At 32.7% G+C, this 24,798-nt stretch overlaps 1 protein-coding gene across 2 annotated transcripts in view; it reads right to left on the bottom strand.

The window, feature by feature from the left end:
* Positions 1-154: 154 nt before the first annotated feature.
* The window catches only part of KPNA5 (karyopherin subunit alpha 5), a 43,953-nt gene continuing 19,309 nt past the window's right edge, over positions 155-24,798 (bottom strand). Inside the window, exons 8-15 of one of the 2 annotated variants that reach the window (XM_067011708.1) lie at positions 19,754-19,853; positions 16,988-17,151; positions 14,866-14,944; positions 12,807-12,932; positions 11,887-12,014; positions 8,972-9,150; positions 3,735-3,926; positions 157-833 (exon numbers count right to left, since the gene is read on the bottom strand). In XM_067011708.1, the coding sequence (XP_066867809.1) occupies positions 3,739-3,926; positions 8,972-9,150; positions 11,887-12,014; positions 12,807-12,932; positions 14,866-14,944; positions 16,988-17,151; positions 19,754-19,853 (964 nt within the window). In that variant the 3' untranslated portion in view covers positions 157-833; positions 3,735-3,738. Of the gene's footprint in view, positions 3,927-8,971; positions 9,151-11,886; positions 12,015-12,806; positions 12,933-14,865; positions 14,945-16,987; positions 17,152-19,753; positions 19,854-24,798 lie in introns of both variants that reach the window. The other variant, XM_059083333.2, reaches the window with a different exon arrangement.

The raw sequence follows: 24,798 nt of genomic DNA, 5'->3' as shown, positions 1-24,798 counted from the left end.
CATGCTACTTTATCAGCTAATGCTACCAATGAAATCTTACTGGTTTTAGAAAGGGGATGGAATTTTAATGAATCAGGGCATCTATTTTTGCTTTATTAGGCATACACAATCATAAATGAAAACAAATGAAACAGACACACTTATATAAATGCAATTGTAAAATAGTATTTTATTATTTTTAATATAGTGCTGTAACATTTCATAATATTGCATACTACTCAAATGTTGGTTTATTTAGTTTGGCAAGAATATCTTCCCCTCATCCCACTTCCCAATTCGAATTTAAAGATGCATTATCCTTTTAGAGATCCATCATATTGGCTCCTAATATGTTACATTTCATAAAACAGTAATGCTATGAACTAAAATGAGTAAAGGTTAACAACAATTACTTTGATTTCACAGTTTCACAAAGCAGCCAGTAGATTGCTGAATTTAGAACAGCAACAAAAATCCACTAAGATTTTCTATTATAATTACTTTTTCTATAATGCTCCTTTTTTTTTTTTTTAAAGAAGATGTTGGGGGTAGGAGTTTATTAATTAATTTATTTATTTTTGCTGTGTTGGGTCTTCGTTTCTGTGCAAGGGCTTTCTCTAGTTGTGGCAAGCGGGGGCCGCTCTTCATCGCACTGCGTGGGCCTCTCACTATCGTGGCCTCTCTTGTTGCGGAGCACAGGCTCCAGACGCACAGGCTCAGCAGCTGTGGCTCACGGGCCTAGTTGCTTCGCGGCATGTGGGATCCTCCCAGACCAGGGCTCGAACCCGTGTCCCCTGCATTAGCAGGCAGATTCTCAACCACTGCGCCACCAGGGAAGCCCCATAATGCTCCTTCTTGAGAGAAGAAAAAATATGAAGGCAAAGGTAATGCTTTGTCCAACAAAAGTCCTTTATCCAAAAAATCAACCTTTATCTGCAAATAGATTTTACAATTACCAAATGATATGCTGTTTCTGTGCCAACAGATTTTATCACTTTTTTTGGTTTTTATTTTTTGCTTTCTTCATCTAGTGCTACCAGCAAGTGAACAAAATGACACTAAAAATTAAGTTCTAGGAACAATTTTCAAATTAAAACTTAGAGTAAAAAACACCCCAGGGCATTGAGTCAAGTACTTACAAATATAAAACAAGTAAGCATAATTGCATAGATTAGCTAGTAAAAATTCAAATTCAGACAAAAATAAAACACCGAATTTAATTAAATAAAAGTAAAGGACTCTTTCAAGTATTCTCTTGATTTTTACATTAATGTTGCATGCACTGCCCTTTTACAACATGTTTTCATTTGTTTTTTGGCACAGTTTCTCTCAGATTAAAATATAATAAATCTTAGGAAAGCAAGTTGAAAATTTTTCCCACAAGGGTCAGTGAAGATTAATGAAAATACATTTTGGAGCATTTAAAATAGTACATTTGAAAAGAGTAGTCATATTAAAAAAATTTTTAGGAACAAAGTATTTGCTAGTATTGGTTCAATAAAGTCATCACCACACCAACTATTACATATTACCCCCCTTGCATTCAAATCTAATCAAATTAATTACCCAAGTTACAGATCCAATGAATTAAATATAACTATATATAAATGCTTAAAATATGGTCAAATTTTATACTTAGAGATATAATGCTTGTTTCACTGGCAAAAATTTAAAAATCCTCCCCTCAAAGGTCATTCTATTATTTCTATTATTTTTCCTTCTGTAAGAACTATTTTGTTTGAAAGACTTAGCTTAGAGATTTATTAATGTGACTACAGGGTCCTCAAAAAAAAAGCAGGCACAGCTGGTTAGTTTATGAATTATGCTGCATTAACAAGTTCAATTGATTAGAAAGAGTGGAACACCCTGTCACCTGATACGTAGACTATCTGCATCACAAAAAAGTGTTTATCTGATAAATTCTCCATCAATTTGGTGATCTTTAATATAACTACCCTGTTCTTTTGAATATACATATACTGAACTTCATAACTTTTACTACAATAAAAAGGGCACAGATACAATCTTCTACTTAACAATATAAAAGAGGTTTGGCAGATGCAGTCAGCATTGTGGACACCATTTAAACCTGTATTCCATAGCTTGTAGGTTTTTAAGTGTCTTGCCAAAAGCTTAGTTTCATGATATTTAATTTACAAAGTGTCATACTATTTAAAAGTACTCCTATATACATTTTCTTCTTGTAACATACCTCTGATTTCCAGCAGAAACATTATAAATGCTATCATAAATGAAATCTTTCTTTACAGAATAGACTATGAATCATATCAAAAATGCTTTTAGTTCCCATCTTAAAACATCAGTAAACTAATTTTTAAACAAGTATTTTAGGTATACAATTGGAAATGTAAATAGCCTGCACATAACTATAATAATGAAAAGACTGATTCAACAGTACCATATCTGCTTAGAAAACTACCAAGTATAGTACTGTGAGAAAAACACACACATATATGTATCTGTAAATAAATATATATATATAATTTTCTATTGAAACTTTTTTTTTAAAGTTTCACAGTATGAAGAGGTTTTCGCTGTTAATACATAAACACATACATTATACTGGCGAATCTGATACAAATGTAATCTAATACGATGGTTCATTAACAAGCAGCAGTTTGACCCTCTGAGGATCACCAAAGAGGAAAAAAATCCTAATATAGGGTTCAACCAATTAAAGAATCCTAAGTAATTTTCATGAATATCATCCTTTTGTATCCAAACCATTAAGTGCATTTAATAAAATTTAACACATAACAAGGTGATTTCTTCAGGAGAATTTTGCCATTCAAGTACCTAAGTTCATTATTACACAGAAAGTGAAACTTTTCAATTACTGCTCTGAAAAATCAGAGAAAGGAATACAGTATTATTTTTGCTATGCAGCACTACTTTAGATTCATGATGGCATCTCTGTCATGATGCTCTTTAAAATGAGCAGTGAAAAAATAACAAAACACTATTTCAAAAATGTTAGCATATTTGGTCAAAATACAAAATATACTAATATAATAGCATTTATATGTTAAAAACACAAACATTTAAATGTTGTGTAATCATTTTAATGTGTTCAACATGAAGAACAGCTTCTCTCTTCACAATTGCCACATTTTAATTGATTATCAGTACAATATTTCTTCTGTATTTTATAACTTTTACAGGTTTTCTGTTGTAAGTTTTTTTTGCAAAGTATAACCTATAGCACAGTGATTTATAATTTAAGGTAATAGCTATTTTCACATTCTAATTTAGCTTTTTCTCTGTTTCATGCTTCTGAAGCTCTTTTGTTTTGTTTTTGCTTTGAGAGGTAGATTTAGTAAAGAATGGGCATGTCAAACTTACTGCCAAAATGCAATTATCGACAGCTGTACTGCTAATGTGCAGTTTCCAAGAATGCTAGAAAAATTCAGAACCATTATTGTAATACTTTACCAAAGTTTTCCTTTTCAGGCTTAAATTATTAAATAATCTCATAATGTATTTAACTGTTCACAAACAGATACAAAAAAAAGATAAAACAATGAAAGACATATACAGGCACACCAAAATAACAACAAAACTATAATAAAAGTTTGCATATGGATGGAAACTTTTGTTTTGTTTTGCTTTTTAAAAGTGCATTAACGTCTTTCTTTTTTGTTCTACATAAAAACACATCAAATATTCCTAATGACATTACAAGAAAGGGGAGATATCTGAAGCTACCCTTTTAAGCCATTAATTTTTCCTCCTACCACGTTAAAGTTGAAACCCTTCCATTGGTGCTTCCTGCTGCTGAAATACAAACTGTTGTTGGTTTTCATCCACTTGAGGTACAATACTGGAGTCATCATCTTCTACACCAAAGTAATGTTCAATAAGATCAAAAGCCTTTTGGTAAATTTCCTGATTTTCATGGCTTTGCAGAAATTCGATTTTATCCAGGCCTATTAATGCAAAGCATATGTACAAAAACAAAGTTGTTACTCAAATTAAGTTGTTACTCAAATTTCAACATATATATAAGTCAAAATAATGAATCAGTAGCATCCATCAGTCCACTGGCAATTGGATTGTTATTTTTATCTACTTAAAAAGATTAAAATATAACTTTCCATTTACAGTTATTACAAAATATTGGCTATAGTCCCTGTGTTGTATACTACATCCTTGAGCCTATCTTACACCCAATAGTTTGTACCTCCCACTCCCCCACCCCACTGGTAACCACTAGTTTATTCTATAAAAGTCTGCTGCTTTTTTGTTATATTCACTAGTTAGTAGTATTTTTTAGATTCTACATATAAGTGATATCATAACTTTTAACTAATTTTTGCACATACTGATAGCCAACACTTATACTTCAAGAATGAAAGAATGGGGCAATGTGGTATGAAGAATAAGCACAGGCTGGGGAGTAGGAAGATCATAGACTCCACCCTTCTAGTTGTGTGATTTTTCCCAAATAAGTTTGGTTCCTCTGTACTTTAGTTTCTGAATTTTAAAATGACAGTTTTACATTATGTAACTCGACAAGTTGTTTCCAGAGTAATTGTGCTAAATAAAAAGCACAAAAAGGGAAAGCAACAAAATAAAAATAAAAAAACTAAAATACAAGCAAGCTACCACACAAGTTCTCTCACAGAATGAGATAACAGGTATCAATAAGGATAAATGAATACTATTTGCAAATCCAATACAGCCTATAAGTGAAACTGGAAAAGTTCACTTCAATAGTATAAGGAGAATCTACAGTGCTCTATTTTATTGCTTACAAGAAAATAATCTACATATAAGTCTGGGTGATGCTAAAAATCTTTTTCACTTATTACAGATAAACCTCTTCAATTATATGATTGCAGGATATAAGGAATAAGCAAAGTAGTCATATCTATATACAATCATAGAACAGTCTAAACTCTAGTATAACTTGGGATCAAAATAATGATTGTAGTAAGGAACTATTCTTGAATCAGTGATTGATATCTTTTATTTGTATGATGTTTTAACCATTGACATTATATAATTTGAAATAAAGGCAAAGTGATCTCCCAGGCTTGGTTCAAGAATCACAAATAAAAGCTTGACTCAACCATATAATATAATAGGACTTAAGACAGAAAATGAATATTTAATGGAAATATATTGAGAGGAAAAAAAACTGACTTAGATTCATGTGTTATCCTAAAATAAATTCCATGTGAGTTAAGTTAAATATTTCAAGACTCCAATCAGAAAAATCTAGCCAATAAATAAAATAATTTTCATCAAATCTCTGTGAGGACAATGACTTTATAAACTTTGAAGGAATAGAATATTAGGCTGAACCATTTATTAATTATAAAAGAACATGGTTTATCTCATTAAATTAAAAAGGTAAAAAGGATGGGAGAAAAGCTGTATTAAAATAAACTATAAAATAAAATTAATTCAAATTTTTACAAAAAAATGACAAGTTGGTAACTGGACAAAGTATAATAAATATGTAATTGAGATAAGGAAATATACTAACACATGGAAAATACACACCACTTTCTACATGAAATAAAACAAGAAACATAGAAAAGCAACTTGGTGGTACCATTTTACATTGGCTAAAGCAGCAAAATCAACGAAACAAGTAAGAGGCAGTGATACTGCCGAGTTAACATGCCTTCAGAAAGCAAAATGAGAAAACATCAAAAACTTAAAAAAGAAGTTTGTGCCCAAGCTCAGCCATAATATTCCTGAAATTTTATCCCCAAATATTAACTCAACAGAAGAAAAATATTAATAAATATTACATTTTTGTATATTATATTTTGTATTATCTGTATATTATTTTGTATATTTGTAAAAATATTAAAATAAATTAATATATTTTTAATAAAAATATTAAAAAATAAGCATCAGAAAGATGTTTATTTTGGCATATGTAAAGTGCAAAAGAATTGGAAACAAACTAATGGTCAACTATAAGAGTGTGGCTAGGGCTTCCCTGGTGGCGCAGTGGTTGAGAATCCGCCTGCCGATGCAGGAGACGCGGGTTCGTGCCCTGGTCCGGGAAGATCCCACATGCCGCGGAGCAACTAAGCCCGCGAGCCATGGCCGCTGGGCCTGTGCGTCCGGAGCCTGTGCTCCGCAACGGGAGAGGCCACAACAGTGAGAGGCCCGCGTACCGCAGGAAAAAAAAAAAAAAAAAAAAAAAAGAGTGTGGCTAAAGCGCCACTTAATATGGCTAAAACAGCATGCAACATTCTCTTTTTATAACATTTTGTGGCTATTGCAAATCACAGAAAATTATGCAAATCATAGAAATTATGTATTGTTTCGAGAAAATGTAAAATTTCTCCAAAATGTTAAAAGTAGAACACCAAACTATACATGGACTGCAATTATATCAATGTAAACTAATTCTGCATAAGGACAATGTAAAAAGGATGGTAACTAATAAAAAGAAATTGTTAGGATAATAGAATTAAGGGTAACTGTAAAAAAAAGATATCAAAAATATTATACTGCTTTTATACAAAATATTTTTATAGAATTAGAGGGGGAAATGCCTATGGTCGATAATTAAGAATTGACTAACTCTCAACAAAGTGGGTATATAGTGAATGTACCTTAACATAATAAAGGCCATATATGACAAGCCCACAGGTAACATCATACTCAACAGTGGAAAGCTGAAAGCTTTTCCTCGAAGATCAGGAACAAGACAATATTGTCCATTCTCATCACTTTTATTCAACATAGTAATGGAAGTCCTAGCCAGAGCAATTAGGCAATAAAAAGAAATAAAAGTCATTCAATTCAGAAATGAAGAAGTAAAACTGTCACCATTTGCAGATGGCATATTATATACAGAAAATTGTAGACCCCACCAAAAAACTGTTATAACTAATCAATGAATTCAGTAAAGCCACAGGATATAAAATCAATATACAAAAATCTGTTGCATTTCTATACCCTAAGAACAAACTATCAGAAAGAGAAATAAGGAAAACAATCCCATTTACGATTCCATCAAAAAGAATAAAATGCCTTGGAATAAACTTAACCAAGGAGGTTCATGAAAGACCTGTACAATGAAAACTATGATGAAACTGAAGAAGACACACATAAACAGAAAGACATTCTGTGCTCATGGATTAGAAGAATTAATACTGTTAAAAATGTTCATACTATCCAAAGCAATCTACAGATCCAATACAATCTCCATCAAAATTCCAACGGCATTTTTCACAGAAATATAACAATTAATCTTAAATTTGTATAGAACCACAAAAGAACCCAAATAGCCAAAGAAATCTTGAGAAAGAAGAACACAGCTGGAGGCATCATGCTCCCTGATTTACACACTATATTATAAAGCTATAATAACCAAAACAGTATAGTTTTGGCATATAAGCAGATCAGTGGAACAGAATAGAGAGCCCAGAAATAAATCCACACATATATAGTCAATTAATTTATGACAAAGGAGCCAAGAATATGCAATGGGGGAAAAGGACAGTCTTTTCAATAAGTGTTGCTGTGAAAATGATAGCTATATGCAAAAGGATGAAACTGGACCACCATCTTACACCATACTCAAAAACGAACTCCAAATGGATTAAAGACTCGAATGTAACACGTGAAACCATAAAACTCCTAGAAGAAAATATAAGCGGTAAGCTCCTTGACTTTGGTCTTGGCGATGGTTTTTTGAATTTTGTAGTTGATGCCAAAAGAAAAGACCACAAAAGCAAAGATAAACAAGTGGGACCACATCACACTAAAAAACTTCTGCACAGCAAAGGAAAATGTCAACAATATGAAAAGACAACCTATGAAATGAGAGAAAGTATTTGCAAATCATATATCTGGTAGGAGGTTAATATCCAAAATATATAAAGAATTCATATAACTCAATAGCATAAAACCAAACTATCCAATTAAAAAATGGGTAGAAGATCTGAATGGACATTTTTCCAAAGGAGATACACAGATGGCCAACAGGTACATGAAAAGATGCTCAACATCATTAATCATCAGGGAAATGCAAATCAAAACCACAACAAGATATCACCTTACACCTGTTAGAATAACTATTATGAAAAAGACAAGCTAACAAGTGTTGGCAAGGATGTGGAGAAAGGGAACCCTTGTGCAGTGTTGGTGGGAATGTAAACTGATGCAACCACTATGGAAAACAGTACAGAGGGCTCCTCAAAAAATTAAAAATATAAGTGTTGTATAATCCAGCAATTCTACTTCTGGGCATTTATCTGAAGAAAATGAAAACAATAACTCAAAAAATATATGAACCCTCATGTTCACTTCAGCATTATTTGCAATAGCCCAGACATGGAAGCAATCTAAGTATCCATCAAAGAATGAATGGATAAGGAAATGTCTATGTATGTATATATATATATATATATATACACACATATATACATATATTCATTCCACACACAGTGAAATATTATTCAGCCATACAAAAGAAGGAAATCTTGCCATTTGCAACAACCTGGATGGAGCCTGAGGGCCTTACAGTCAGTGAAACAAGTCATAGATAAAGACAAATACTGTATAATCTCACTTATATGTAGAATCTAAAAAAACAAACAAATAAACAAACAAAAAACGAGCTCATAGATACAGAGCACAGACAGATTGGCGGTTGCCGAAGGCAGCAGGTGGGGGGTGAATTATATGGGTGAAAGGGGCTGCCAAAAGGCACAAACTTCTAGTTTGTACAAGCTTTGGGGAAGTAATGTACAACAATGGGGACTATAGTTAATAATACTGTATTGTATGTTTGACAGCTTCTAAGAGAGTAAATCTGAAGAGTTCTCATTACAAGAAAAAAATTTTTAACTATGTTTCATGACATGAACTAAAATTATGCTCATTTTGCAGTATATACAAATATTGAATCGCTGTTATATACATGAAACCAATGTAATACATCACTTGTATCTCAATTTTAAAAATTGATAGTAATTATAAATTTTTGACTGCTTACCATATGCTTCTTCAATGAGGGCACAGTATGGATTAATGCCTATTCCATTCTGCTTACATTCTTGTTCTCCAAGACGTAAAATATTTTCAAGTCCATTTAAAGCCACTTGGACTATTTTAGAGTCCATAACAGTCAACAGGTCACAAAGTGGTTTAATGCAGCCTAAGGCTACCAAATACCTTCAGAGTAATTAAAAAAAGAAAAGTGGGGAAAAAACATTTTAAAAGATTTACATAAATATTATTTATATCAATGACATGAAAATATTCTTCAGCGAAATGCTACATAAACAATTAGTATTCCTATACAATCTCAAACATCAAAAAAATTTAAAATTTCACTTACATAGGAACCTGAAAATTCTTACTCTCCTTGTTTCATAATTTAACATAATTAGCAATAAATGGTATTACAAATATTACCATAAAATACATGCAAGCAAATTGGTACTTACACCTGTTTTTGCATAGCATATGAGCACTAAGAATAATGGGCTCAAGGTTTATTTTTGTTTTTGTTTTTTACTGTTAGTTAGCCCATGAAACACATGGAGTCATATGGGGGTAGGTAGAAATGAACACGGAGACGAGACATCTAAATCAAACTTCAGGAAATTTCCCACAAAAACAATTGTAGTTAATGTTCTAAAACATCTGCTATGTTTCAGAAGCACAGAAGGCTTCTAGGAGCAAAACAGGCCATGTTGTGAATAATTTTAATAAATAATGATCACAAAAACTATTCTACTCATTTCCTAATGCTTTTTTCCTTTTCTAGTTGTTATTAGCTCCTTAAAGTAAGTGATTTGTTCACTTGGCAAAAAGTCCACATTAAGCTCCTGAAGTCCATATTAAATATGCTCTGAAGCCAGGCTGCATGGCTTCAATTCCTAATTCCACTCCTTATTAGTAGTGTGATTTTTTAGTAACTTCTCTGTGCCTCAGTTTCCACATCTTGAGTGGGAATAATAATAGTACCAAACTCAGAAGGTTGCTGTGAGACACTGCAGGTATTCAGTAACAGTTAGTTTCCATTCCCCCACCCCCTGGCTTTTTAAAATGTGCATACCTTCACTGGAGCACTCATTTGCCACATACTATTACTGGGACTGATCAAATATAATTGCTGAATAACTATCTCACAGAGTTATAAAGTTAAAGTAAATAAAATACTTGAAAGTATCTGATGCCCTGCTGATGCTCAATAATTGAAAAGACTTAGCACAACAACTGGCACTCAGTAAATATTAGTGATATGAATGCTGAACCTTATCTGAGATCAAGACTTCTTCACATACATGTAGAGTTAATGAAATGGTGAAAACTGGCTAGAAAAATAATGATCTCAGTTTGGACACTTGATTCATACTAATACATTTTAAGGAATAATATATGGAACAGACACAAAGACTAAAATAAATTGAAAAAAATACAACTGTTTATAGGTGGACAAACAAACTTTGGGCCCCTAAGCAGATAAAAATAACACCAGCATTAAAAAAAATACAAGTTAGAACAAATGAAAGACCTTGTTTTATTACTGCTTGCATTCATGACACAAATGAAATGGAAATAATACTAATTAAATCAAAGAAGAGGAATGGAAAATAAAAAGCAGAGACAGATGTTATCAACATGTAGAGATATGAATCTGAGAAAAGAAGATAACAGTAGAAATGAAGGCAATAATAGACAATGATCTGCCAATAAGTAGATTTCAAAATCCTCTACGTGATTTGTAAAATGGCATAGCAGCCTGACTTCTTGTTTTATAAATTAAGAAATAAATCAAATATGCATTAGAAAATATTTCCTAAATATTCAAGAAACCTAAAAAGTCCTTAGTTTCATGAAGGGATCCTCAGAACAAGAAGATTCTGTAGGAAGTCAGGCTTTTATAGAATTGCAAAGTACAATTTTGCTATCGAGGAAAAAAGAGTGAAAGCAGGGAATTCCCTGGTGATCAAGTGATTAGGATTCTGTGCTTCCACTGCACAGGGCATGGGTTCCATTCCTGGTTGGGGAACTAAGATCCCGAAAGCTACGAGGTGCAGCCAAAAAAAAAAAAAGAGTGAAAGCAGAAGATGAAAAGAGATTTAGGAATTGATAATAAAAATTATAATAAATTATAATAATGATAATAGCTAATCTTAGTACAGACCTTAATGTTTAGGCACCGTGCTAAAGCACTTTAAATGTACAAAATTACATTTAATTGTCAACATACTACCACAAGGTACTATCCATTATTGAATCCATTTAAAAAATGAAGAACTGTGGATTAGAGAGACTAAATGACTTTGTAAAGGTCACACATCATTTACTGAAGGAACAGGATTTGAAAGCAGGCTGACTTCAAAGCCCATATACCTATTACTTATATTGTTAGTAAAAGAAACAAATAAACAATAACAGGCTAGAATCAAAAAGCTATCCTAAAAAAAAAAAAAGAATAATTTATGGAAAAATAGAAGTGAGATACTATCCATAGGTAAAGCTAACAACCAATTAGGAATGTCTATTTCCATTTTATTTTAAATAAGTGGATATATAAACTTATTAGCCATTTTATAAAGTTACATGCATGTGATTTTAATGGCCTAAAAAATACTTAATGCCCATGATAGTATATTTTTCAAATTAACACAGGCTTCTTCTTCAGATTTTTTTAACCTCTGATTTTTCATAAATAGTCTGCCAAGGAGAATGATGTTAATTATACTTTAAATGAAAAAAATAAACCACTGTGAATGAATAACTGATATAACAAATGCTGTCATTTCATATTAGAAATGCTTATGAAACTAACTTAGAAATAAATAATGTTTTAGTTTCATCAACAAATAAAAAATATGTATTATTTGAAATTTTGTCCTATTTACATTTATAAAACAGTTTAAAAAATCTGTTTCACACCTTATCTGTTCTGGAGTGCCTCCTGATGTCGCATTAGTTATCGCCCAAGCTGCTTCTTTCCTGGTGCGAAACTCTGCTTTCTGAAGAATCTCAATTAATACAGGAAAAATATTTGCATCTATAACAGCCTGAGGAGAAAAAAATAATCATAATCAATGCAAGTACTATTTTTAAAATATTAAGAAGTAGACGAATTTTGAAACTTGTTGGCTTTAAAATGTCAGACTTTTTGGAAACACCTTTGGAAATATTTTATTTCCAATCTTCCAACAAACTTTCACATACTTTCTTTTTAAGACTGGAGAATATATTAGCAGAATATAAATTTTTTTTTTTTTTTTTGCAGTACGTGGGACTCTCTCTGTTGTGGCCTCTCCCATGGCAGACCACAGGCTCCAGACGCGCAGGCTCAGTGGCCATGGCTCACGGGCCTAGCCGCTCAGCGGCATGTAGGGTCTTCCCGGACTGGGGCATGAACCCGTGTCCCCTGCATCGGCAGGTGGACTCTCAACCACTGCACCACCAGGGAAGTCCCAGAATATAAATTTTAAAGATGATAAAGCACCAGCATATGATTGATCAAAATACATTAGTAATCGCTGACTCAAGGAGCTTGATGGGACACTAATAAATCATTATTTAACAGCTTTGAGAGGAAGATCATTGCCTAACTTATATTTAAGCCTAATGAAATTCAATCCCTTTTTAAAGACTAAATATTATGTGTCAGGCACTGTACTAGAATGCCTACTACAAGTAAATGTTATTATTTTAAAGGAGGAAAGTCCAGTTGTTTAAAACACTTTTCAAGAATCTTTTTTTAGTAACTCACTAAAAAAAAAATCACCGATAAAATGCTGACTCTCGTCCAAAATGACTCCTGAGATCTTCCTGTTTTTTCGTATCTGAAAGGTATTTACCTGAATCTGAGCTCTATTTCCAGCAGTGATGTTTGAAACAGTCCAGCAGGCTTCTTTTCTGATTGACTCCTTTGAGCTGCTCAATAAGTGTAAGAGACAGGGTAATGCAGAGCAATTCAAAATTACCTAAAAGAAACAACAACAACAAAAATGGAAATAGAAAGTTTTATTGGAGAACAGCTACACAAAAATATACTAATTATTTGGTACAGATGAACCGGTTTGCAGGCCAGAAATAGAGACACAGATGTAGAGAACAAACGTATGGACACCAAGGGCGGAAAGCGGGGGGTGGTAGTGGTGGTGGGATGAACTGGGAGATTGGGATTGACATAGGTACACTAATATGTATAAAATAGATAACTAATAAGAACGTGCTGTATAAAAAATAAAATAAAATTCAAAACTTCAAAAAAATACTATTTAGAAACACAAAAATCATTCTGCATTAAAAATCATTAACTGCATTGAAAAAAAAGCAATTCCTCTCAAAGTAGAACTTAAGCACTTGCTGTCTTCTACCCTCCCAATTTGCCAAAAGTTGTTCAATGTTGGTGTAGTGAAGTGCCCTGTTCTCAACCCACTCATCTGCAAATAAAAGCAGCGTATTCAGAGGTGTGTCCTTCAAGTTTACAAATACATTCAGAGTTCGACTGATACAACTATTTGAAGAGAGATTTAGTGATTGGTCAGCAACCATCCTCTAAGTTTTGCCAAATGAAAAAAATATACAGGGAAAAATATATCTATCTAATCAACATATCTCAAACAGTATGAAAGTATCTAATTCCGTAACTGTTATGAAACCTTAATGTGTATAAGTCTGTTTGTTTCATTAAAATTTTTATTGTTCCATTTTCCATTTTCCTTTTCTAAGTAAGTATAGTCTGCTTTGTCTCTTTACATTCTTTATTCCAAGGCAAGATTAATTATGTTCCATTTTCACAGTACCTACAATGATTTACATTAAGTCTACTTGGTGAAAAACATATGAAGCAGTGCACCAAAATTCTGCTGAAAACAGTGTATATTTAGAAGTGCATTTTATTTTAAAGAGCTTTTTAAAATTAATAACTATCAATTTCTAAAGATCTACTGTTTGATAACTAAGGTAAGTATCTAAATATGACTTTAAGATATTAAAACTGAAAGAATGTAGATTAGAATAAAAAGTTTACTTTATGATGGCAAAGGAGAATTTAATGTTTCAGAGTTTAAGCTTCTGTCTTCAAGAAAGACCACCCCACATCTGAAGACAATCTGACAACACACCTTTTTTTTTTACACCTCACCATCCTCCAAGACAGGCAGACAAAGACACACACACACACACACACACACACACACACACACACACACACACACACACACACACACACACACACACACAGTTAGTTACCAATCTGGAAATGTTTCCTTGCTATCCTTCTTTCCATTCTCATAATCAGTCTTCAATTTACTATAAAAGGCCCTTCCATTTCCAACCCCACTTTTAACCTATTTATAATCAATCACCATCTCACTAGCAGTTTCTTTACCAGTCAAGTTTAACGCTTCTTAAACATAACTCACACGTCTGTCTCTGTACCTGTGGTCACATGAATTTCTTCTAGTCTGCTGAAATTCTTCTCCACTTTTAGATTTAGCTTTAGTTCCAACTCCTTTATGGAATCTACAAAGATTTCTCAGCACACTGATCTCTTTTTAAAATTTTTATACTATTTACTGACAAATCAGTTCTCAGCAAACATACTACCTCAGATAATCTGCTTTGTTTCAATATATATTTTCTCCTCGATTGAACTGTAAACCCCTCAAGAGCCGAACTCCTATCTTGTACTTCTTTACATCGATATAGGTCTAGGATAGTGCTTTCAGATAGAGGTATCTGAGATGGATTGCTTACTATCAAAAATATGCTTACTGTCACACTGTAGATGCCTGCATAATTATGGTAATGCTAACATCTTGATTAATATGTAATCAAGTGGTATGAAACATGATAAACTTCTTAAAGTTCATTATGTTACCAGTTCATCACATTAAAGTCTGAACTCACCTGTGTTTGTATATCATCACCAGTCACAATATTACCAACTGCTCTTAATGCAGGTGATACAACTTTATAATCATTGTGCCTAAAAGTAATAAAAATATGAACTTACATACTATACTAAAATTTACAGAAAATTTGCAAAAATTGTACAGAAAATTCTTGCATACTCTCTACCCAAAGATCCCATTCAAGTTTCACTAATTATCTCAGTAATATTCCTATAACAAAGAATCTAACCCAGAATCATGTGTTGCACCCATGTCTCTCTAGTCTCTTTCAACTCAAAACAGTTCCTTAGTTTTCCCTTTGACAATCACAAGCTAGTTATTTGGGGTTTTTTTTGTTCAGTGATTAAGACCAAGTTATATGCTTTTGGCTGAGATGTCACAAATGCTATATAGTCTTTTCATTACATACTATTGGATGGCATATGATACCTATTTTGTCCATTATAGTGGCACTGGCCTCTGGTCACTTAAGATGGTGTCTCCCAGATTTCTTCACTTTAACATTACCGTTTTTCCCTTTATAATTGTTTTGTGAAGAAATACTACTTTTAGACTATGTAAAATCCCATTCCTTAACTTACTTTCACCATGAGTTTTAGCATATCTTGATATTTATTGTCTGAATTATTAATAATTATTAGTATTGTTGCCCAAGATGATTTTCTAATACTATCACTTCAACTATGTGTCTTTTCTATCTATTGATCTATCTACTTATTTTAGTGTGGACTCATGGATTCCTATTTTATTCAATAAGTTATGTTACTACAATTTATTTCAATGCTCAAATCATCCCAGGTTTAAGCAGTAGGAGTCCCTTCAAGTGGACTTCTGTATCCTTTTGACATTTCTCTATTCTTTGAGCAATAGAGAGGTTGCTCTATTTTTTGAACCAAAAAATAAGGTTCATCTTATTTTTTTCTCAGCCCCAGCCCTGGAATTAGTCATTTCTTCAAGAACCTGTTAACTCTACGTGGTGGAGAATAGTGTTTAAAAACCAAGATTTATGCATTTGGTGTGCTCATCTTGTTAGTACAGATGTGTCACTGCTCTCAGGCCCCTAAGAGGACACATAACATACATACACATATATTTACATACACATTTTTTTCTGTATCTATCCTCTTTATGATGAAAGCCATGAGTTCACATTGATACCTCTACTTCATATCTAATACCACAAGATTATTCTGTCTTTTCTCCTTTTCATATGTATATCTCCATTTTCTAAGAATAAGAAGCTGGCTTCTACTATCATAATCTTTCTATATATGACCAGTCTTCTGATCCAGCTAAGCTGCTATCCTATCCCGTAGTGTGTTGGCTCCAACCCCTGCTCAAGCCTGCTTATCTGCTCTGCTCTAGTGGGTGCCATCCTTAACCTGGGTCCTGATCTGACCCCCTTGTTGGATCTGCCTTCCCATCCTCCTCAGATGCTGTCCTCAAGCTAGGGCTACAACCCCTTATCGAACCTCTCTTTTTCTACTATCTACCTTGTTTGGGCCTACCTAATGGTTTTCTGACAAAAGAAGAAAGGATGAAAGATGATACACTTTTTTAAAAGAAGAGGATGAGGAAACGACAATATCTTTCTAAAACAAGTTTTCTTACAAGTTTTTAACTTCTTTGTAAAGCAAATCTGTTATTTTAAAGAAGGTAGCAATAACAGCCCAGCAAAGAGAAACATGATTTTTAATACAAGTGAAATACTAAATGTTTTTCACAGCACGGACTTATACACAAATTACTGTAATGAACAATTAACTAGATTATTGGTTCTGTGAGAGCAGGAAGTGTATTCCATACACCATTAATACATTGCACAACACTAGCAGGTAATAGGCATTCCATAAATACTTGTTGAATTAAGTCCCACCCATTCCTGAAGAGATTAAAACTAGTAAAATTCATTAACAAACTGATTAGTTCCAAATAGAGGATATAAGAACTAAGTTTAAGGGTCAAATTCTCGGTATTATAGCTATTCTGCAGAGTGGACTTGGTAGCTTTTCAATCCTTCCTGAAGATAGTGATTCTTGAAGTGTTTAGAAGGCCATTACTCTAACTGCTAAACTTAAAACACAATCATACACTTATTAACCATAAATTATAGTTACATCAAAAGTTCCACCAATCTTCGACAGACTCCAGAATCAATGACAGCTTGAATTTTATCATTGGATCCATCGGAGAGATAAGAAAGGGCCCAACACACATCTGCTAATACATCTGGGTCACTGCTAAACAACAATCGTGACAGGACATTTAAGCAAGGTGAAACCTGGAAGGGAAGAAAGAGTCAGTATTTAAAATTTTTCTCTATCTAAAACAAAGTTTCTTTAGCAAAATCGTTTCTACTCTATTTAAAATGAAAAATTAATGCTACAAAAATACCAGAGAAATTAAGACATTCTATTCTTTTAAAATTATGATCATGAAAACTATATATAAATATGAAACTGATTATGATTCCTATTTATCTTACATTGAATAAGGTATGTGGTAATTTAAAGTTCTTAAAAATAATTAAATAAGTATTTGGGATGCCCTATGACCAAAACATACACACACTCCCTCAATGATTTAAAAAACAATAAAGTCCTACAGAGTTCTAGTTTTAAGAAAGTAAAATAAAAACATTTCTGTTTCTGGCTTCTCAGAAACAAGGAAAAGAAGAAATAGCAATACAAATCTCATCTTTGAGGAGTCCAGTAGACATTTACACCTGACCACAACTGGTGAACTATAGAAACTGAACTTTGGGGTATCAAGCATAGAGGAGGATGAAATTAAACACTGGATTGGAAACTATAGAGATTAAGTAAAAGTTACATACTGATTGAATTGAAAACTTCCAGCCCTCTTGCAATTCCCAGCTCCCAGATCTCCAGCGGTATTACCTAGTCAACCCAATCTACCCACCTTCCAATAGCAGAGTGGAAAATCTGTCTCTAGAGAAACAAAATGGTTTTAGAAAACATACTGAAATTTTGAGTTCCTCAGAGAAAATATGGTTTTGCTGTCCAATTATTCTACAATGAAGCCCATAAGATAACAAGCCTGTACACCCATCTTCCAATCAGCTTTTTAGTGCCTGCCTCCTGAGTATTTCCAGCATGTCAAGGATCACCAGATATATGAGGAGAGCCTCCAGTAGGAAAGAGATCAAGACAAACAAACCATAAACAAAACAAAAATGTAGAGGGACATCAGAAAAAAGAAAACTTCAAAAATTATAAATCCACAGATAAGAAAATTTGCTGAAACCATAAAAGAACAAAATTCTACATAAAGATGAGCAATCAAAGAACAAACAAAATTATTGTTGAGAATATAAAATATGACTGTGGAAATAAAATTTCAAAAAAATGTGAATGATAAAGGAATCTCTCCATAGAAAATCACAGAAAATTTACTTAACAAAAGTCTTAAGCCCTATTAATGTGATATTACACTGTAAGTTTGGAATACGTAAGTAGACAAAAATGATCAAGATTCCTATAAAGAGTTTATGCTTTAGAGGAAGATTTTTTTTAAGTTAATATAAATAATAAACACATATTATGTTAAAAGGTGTTAAGAAAAAATGAGAGTAAAATATAGGAGTTCGTGGCTGGGGGATAGTGATAGATTACACTGAATACAGTAGTTAGGGTAGAGCTCATGGAACAGGTAACTTCTAAGCAAAGACTTAAAGATGAGGGAATTAGGTAGATATTAAGCAGTGTCATAGGGCAGTGGCTCTCAAAGTGTGGTCCATGGACCCCCTTGAAAACTTTAGGGGGTCTTTAATGCCAAAACTATTTTCATAATTATACTAACACATAATTGGCCTTTTTCATTTTGTTGACATTTGCATGAAAAGTATAGAAGAAATGGTGGGTGTCATACAGAGTGAAGTAAGTCAGAAAAACAAATACCGTATGCTAACACATATATATGGAATCTAAAAAAAAAAAAAAGGTTCTGATGAACCTAGGGGCAGGACAGGAATAAACATGCAGACGTAGAGAATGGACTTGAGGACACGGGGAGGGGGAAGGGTAAGCTGGGACGAAGTGAAAAAGTAGCACTGACATATATACACTACCAAATGTAAAATAGATAGCTAGTGGGAAGCAGCTGCATAGCACAGGGAGATCAGCTTGGTGCTTTGTGACCACCTAGAGGGATGGGATAGGGAAGGTGGGAGGGAGGCACAAGAAAGAGGGGATATGGGGATATATGTATACATATAACTGATTCACTTTGTTATACAGCAGAAACTAACACAACATTGTAAAGCAATTATACTCCAATAAAGACGTTAAAAAAAAAAAAGGTGGGTAAAACTATCAGCACATTTGCACAAATCAAATCAGTGATACCAAAATGTACCACAGATCTTTGTATTCTTCATGTCCACACACTTGTAGTTAAAAGTGGGGAGGAAGAATAACCTTGAAGAAGCAGTAAAAATTACTAATTTTATTAAATCTCAACACTTGAATACATGTCTTTTGAATATATTGTGAGATAAAATGGGAAATACACATAGAGCACTTCTGCATATCAAAAAAGTAAGATGGTGATCCCTAGGAAAAACACTCATTTGAGTTACAAGCTGAATTAGCTATTTTTTCCCATGGGAATACCATTTCTACTTAAAAGACTGTTAATCATTATTCAGTCTTAGATATTTGGCAGACATTGTTTTTTGGAAAATAAAGCGAGCCTTTCCATTGTATATCTTTTGATTTTATGTATGTGCAAATATTGTCTAGTCAATAAAAAAAATAATTACTAAAAAAAGAGTAAAGTCCCTTTAATCTCTAAAAATCTATAATAAGGAGACTTAAAAGTTTATGTAGAAAGATTCCTTAATTTGTGTATTTTACAAATACCTTACTAAAGTTTGGAGGAGGATTTTTGCCTCTACATAAATTTGAGAGGGCCCATACTGCATTTCTGGTTGTTGTAAGTCTGTTTGAATTTGTTAATAACCTGCCAAGAAAAAGAAAAAAGGAATTGTCACTTCACATTCATTTTTCCTCTTTAGCTATTTTCTACTATCATAACATAAAAGTTATTAATATATTTTATAAGGAATTCAAACTGATCTGGTAAAATAGGAAAAGGGATTTTTAAAAATTCATTATCTTTCCAGAAACAAAAATAAACATATTTTAATAAACATATTAAAATTTTGAAATTTTAAAAAATATGACCTGAATGGATTCTTATAAAATATAAAACATGTTCAAAATAAAGAGTGCCATGGTAAACTGACTTATTAATTTCTATATATTTTTAAAAGAGTAATTATTAGATTAATTTTTTTAACCGTGAAAAGAATACACTATACAAATTCATGAAGTAAGGACTACAGAGTCAAACTGAATGAAGATCAGCTGTTGAGAAGAGATTGTTTTCTTTTGTTTTGTATTAAACAGATTGCCTATCTTAGCATTTTCATCTGCAATCTGCTATCAACCTGCTAGAAGTACAGAGAACCTAGCTTTAAAAACAATTCTTGTTCTGGAGTGACTTCAGCAAAAATGGTAGAGAAGGGAACTCTGGGGGCCTATCCTTCCCCGAAACACCAAAAAAATTTTGCAAACTCTGTCAGAATCAACTTTACCAGAACTCTCCAAGAAAGTAAAAGTTCACAATAAGCAAGTAAACTTTTAGTCAGGAAGGGGCTGAAATGTGGTAGGAGAGCTTTCTGGCAATATAACTTGCCTTTGCCCAATCCCCTCCCCAGCCTGGAAGCAGGCTTGAAGACAAAAGCTGGAGTTCCCACTGTGAGTTCTGCTTCCAAAAGGGGCTATGGAGACTGTTTCCAAGGAATTGCGTTTCTCTGTTTTGACCTGTCTGGGTACTCCCTGAAGGACCAATGAAGGGCTTGCCTTTGTTTTGCCAAACTGGGAACTCGCTCATTAAGATCAATATCTGATTTGTCATCAAAAACCATGGAGGACAGAAGGCAATAATATATTTAAAGGGCTGAAAGAAAACTGTCAAAGAAGAATTCTATATCCAGCAAAATTACACTTCAAAAATGAAGGAACAACAAAAGCTGAGGAAATTCCATCACTAGTAGATCTGCTTTATAAGAATAACTATAATAACTAAAATGTCCTGAAATAAAAGGACAATAAATAATGACTCAAGACTATATGAAGAAATAACACCACTAAAAATAACTACACAGGTAAATGTAAAAGGCAGTATTGTTTTATTTTTGGTTTATAATTTCTCTTTTTTCTATGATTTAAAAGATACATACATAGAGCAATAATTACAAATCTATGTTAACAGGCACACAATGTTTAATAATGTAATTTGTGACAATAGTAACTTATTGTAGGACAGAGACATAAAGGAACAGACTTTTTGTATAATATTGAGACTAAATTGGTATAAATTCAAAGTTGTTGTAAGTTTAAGATGTTAGTTGTACTCCTTAGATTAACCATTAAGAATATGACTAAAAAATATACTAAGAAGGAAATGAGAAGGAAATCAATACAGTATATTAGCAAAAAAAAATCAATTAAACACAAAAGAAGGCAAGAAGGAAGGAACTGAAGAACAAAAAAAGATTTAAGCCATAAGACACATAGAAAACAACAAAATGGTAGAAGTACTTCCCCATTAGTATTTACACTGAATGTAAAGGAACTAAACTTTTGACTTAGAATAAAAAGGCAATGACTGGCAGCATGCATTAAAAAAACAGAAATAAACAAAAACAATTCATGAACCATCTGTAACACACTCACAAGACACTCATTTTACATTCAAACATACAAACAGGTTGAAAGTGAAAGGGTGGAAGAAACATTCCATGCAAATAATAATCCAAAGAGAGCCAGGGGAGCTATACTAGCATGAGAAAAATGGATTTAAGTCAAAAATTGTTTAAGAGATAAAGAAGAACATTATATATTGATAAGAATGACAATCCATCATGAAGTTATAACACATAGCAACAGAGCAAGTATACAAAGCAAAAACTGACAGAGTTGAAAGGAGAAATAGACAGCTATAGAATCACAGTTAAAAACCTCAATATAGTTTTCAATAATAGGTAGAACACTTAGACAGAATATCAATAAGAAAATACTGGACTTCACCGACATTATAAACCAACTAATTATAGTAGACACCTATATAACACTCTACTCATTAACAGCAGAATATATATTCTTCTCAAGTGCACATGGAACATTCTCCAGGATACACTCTATGTTAGATCACAAAGCAAATCTGATATATTTTCAGATTGAAATCATATAGAGCACAACGGAATGAAACAAAAAAATTACTAAAAGAAGGAAAATTGGAAAATTCACAAATATGCGGATACTAAGGAACATACTCTTACACAACCAATGGGTCAAAAAAAGTCACAAGGAAATTAGGAAATACTTTGAAATAAATGAAAATGAAAACCCAACATGCTAAAACCTACAGAATGCAGTGAAAGCTCAGAGGGAAAATTATAGTTGAAAACACCTACATTAAAAAAGAAGATCTCAAAAAAATATAACATAAACATTCATCTTAATTAAGAAACTAAAAAAAATTAGAGCAAACAAAACCCCAAGCTAGCAGAAGGAAGGCAATAATAAAGAGCAGAAATAAATGAAATAGAGAAGAGAAAAACACTAGAGAAAATGAACTAAATCAAAAGCTGATACTTTGAAAGAAAACTCAACAAAATAAACAAACCTTTACCTAGACTGACAAAGAAAAAAAGACTTAAATTAGGAATGAAAGTGGGGATATTACTACTTATCTTACAGAAATACAAATAATTATAAGAGAATACTATGAACAATTGTAAGCCAACAAACTGGATAACCCAGAAGAAATGAACAATTTCTCAGAAACACATAAACTACCAAACTGACTCAAGATGAAACAGAAAATCTATATAGATATATAACAATAAAAGATACTGAACCAGTAATCAAAATCTTTCCAATAAAGGAAAGTCCAGCACGAGACGGCTTCGCTGGTAAATTCTACTAAACATTAAAGAAGAATTAAATCCTTCTCAAACTCTTCCAGGAAATAGAAGAGAACATTCCTACCTTGTTTTATGAGGCCAGCATTACCCTGATATCAAAGCCAAAGACATCACAAGTATGTATGTATATTCCTAGTAGATACGAAAAATCTTTAACACAATTCTAGGAAACTGAATCCAGCAATATATTAGAAGGATTATACACTATGAACTAATGGGATTTATCGCAGGAATGCAAAGATGATTCAATGAACAATAGCAAACAATATAATAAATCACAGTAATAGCATGAAGGAAAAAAACATATCATGTCAATTGACACAGAAAAAGCGTTTAACAGATCCCAACACCTTTTCATGATAAAAACATTCAACAACCTAGGAATATAAGGAAACCACCTCAATATGATAAAGGATATTTATGAAAAACCCACAGCTAACATCATTCTCAATGGTGAAAGAGTGATAAAAAACAAGACAAAGATACCTGCTTTTGCCACTTTTATGCAATGCTGTACTGGAAGCTCTAGCCAGAGCAATCAGGCAATAAAAAGAAAGAAAAGGCATCCAAATTGGAAAGGAAGAATTATCACTATTCACAGGTGACATGACCTTATATATAGAAATCCAAAAAAATCCACACAAAAAACTAATAGTGCTAATAAATGAGTTCAACAATGGTGCAGGATACAAGATCAACACACAAAAATCAACTGTATTTCTATATACTGGGTACTGAACAACTCAAAAAATCCAAGAAATAACTGCATCTAAAATTGCATCAAAGAGAATAAAATACTTAAAGATGATATTTAACCAAGACCTGTACAGTAAAAACTATGAAATATTGTTGAAGAAATTAATGAATACTTAATTATATTAAAAGATATCACATGTTCACAGATGGAAGACTTGATTTTGTTATGACAGAAATACTCCACAAAGTGATAAGTGATATACAGTTTCAATGCAATCACTATCAAAATGCCAATGGTATTTTTTAGAAATGGAAAAGTGAGGCATCAAATTCGCATGGAATTACAAGGAACCTTGAATAGCTAAAACATGGAAAAAAAATTAAAGGTAAACTAAGGACTCACACCTCCTGATTTCAAAACTTACCATGAAAGCTACAGTAATCACAACAGTTACTGGCATAAGGACAGACGTACAGATCAATGGAACAGAATGTAAGAATCCAGAAGTAAACTCACACATGGATGGTCAACTCATATTCACCAAGGGTGCCAAGACCATTCAATGAGGAAAGAACAGTCTCTTCAACCAATCATGCTGGAACAAGTGGACGTCCACATATACCTCATGTCATATAAAAAAAAATAACTCAAGATGGATCAAAAATGCAAATATAAGAGATAAAACTATAAAACTCTTAGAAGAAAACAAAAGGGTTTCATGACCCTAGATTTGGCAATGGTTTCTTACAAATGACCCCTAAAACATAAGCAACAAAGGTAAAAAACAGATAAATTGGACTTCATCAAAATTTAAAACTTTGTGAATCAAGGAAATTATTAAGAGTGAAAAGACAAACCAGAGAATGCAAAAAATATTTAAAAGTCATATATCTGAGAAGAATCTATCCAGAATATATGAAGAATTCTTACAACGCAACAACAAAAAGACAAATAACTGAATTTAAAAATATGCAAAGGACTTAGATATTTCTCCAAAGAAGATAACACAAATAGCCAACAAACGTATGAAAAGATGTTCAGTGTCATTAAGAAATGCAAATCAAAGCAAAATGAGATACCACCTCACATCCACTAGGATGGCTTAAATCAAAATAACAGACAAATGTTGGTGACAAAGTGGAGAAACTGGAACCCTCACACACTGCTGGTGGAAATGTAGAATGGTGCAGCTACTGTGGAAAAAGTTTAGTGGT

Source organism: Kogia breviceps, chromosome 13 (assembly GCF_026419965.1).
Source record: "Kogia breviceps isolate mKogBre1 chromosome 13, mKogBre1 haplotype 1, whole genome shotgun sequence".
Classification (NCBI taxonomy): Eukaryota; Metazoa; Chordata; class Mammalia; order Artiodactyla; family Physeteridae; genus Kogia; species Kogia breviceps.
This window is presented reverse-complemented; position numbering and strand designations above follow the sequence as displayed.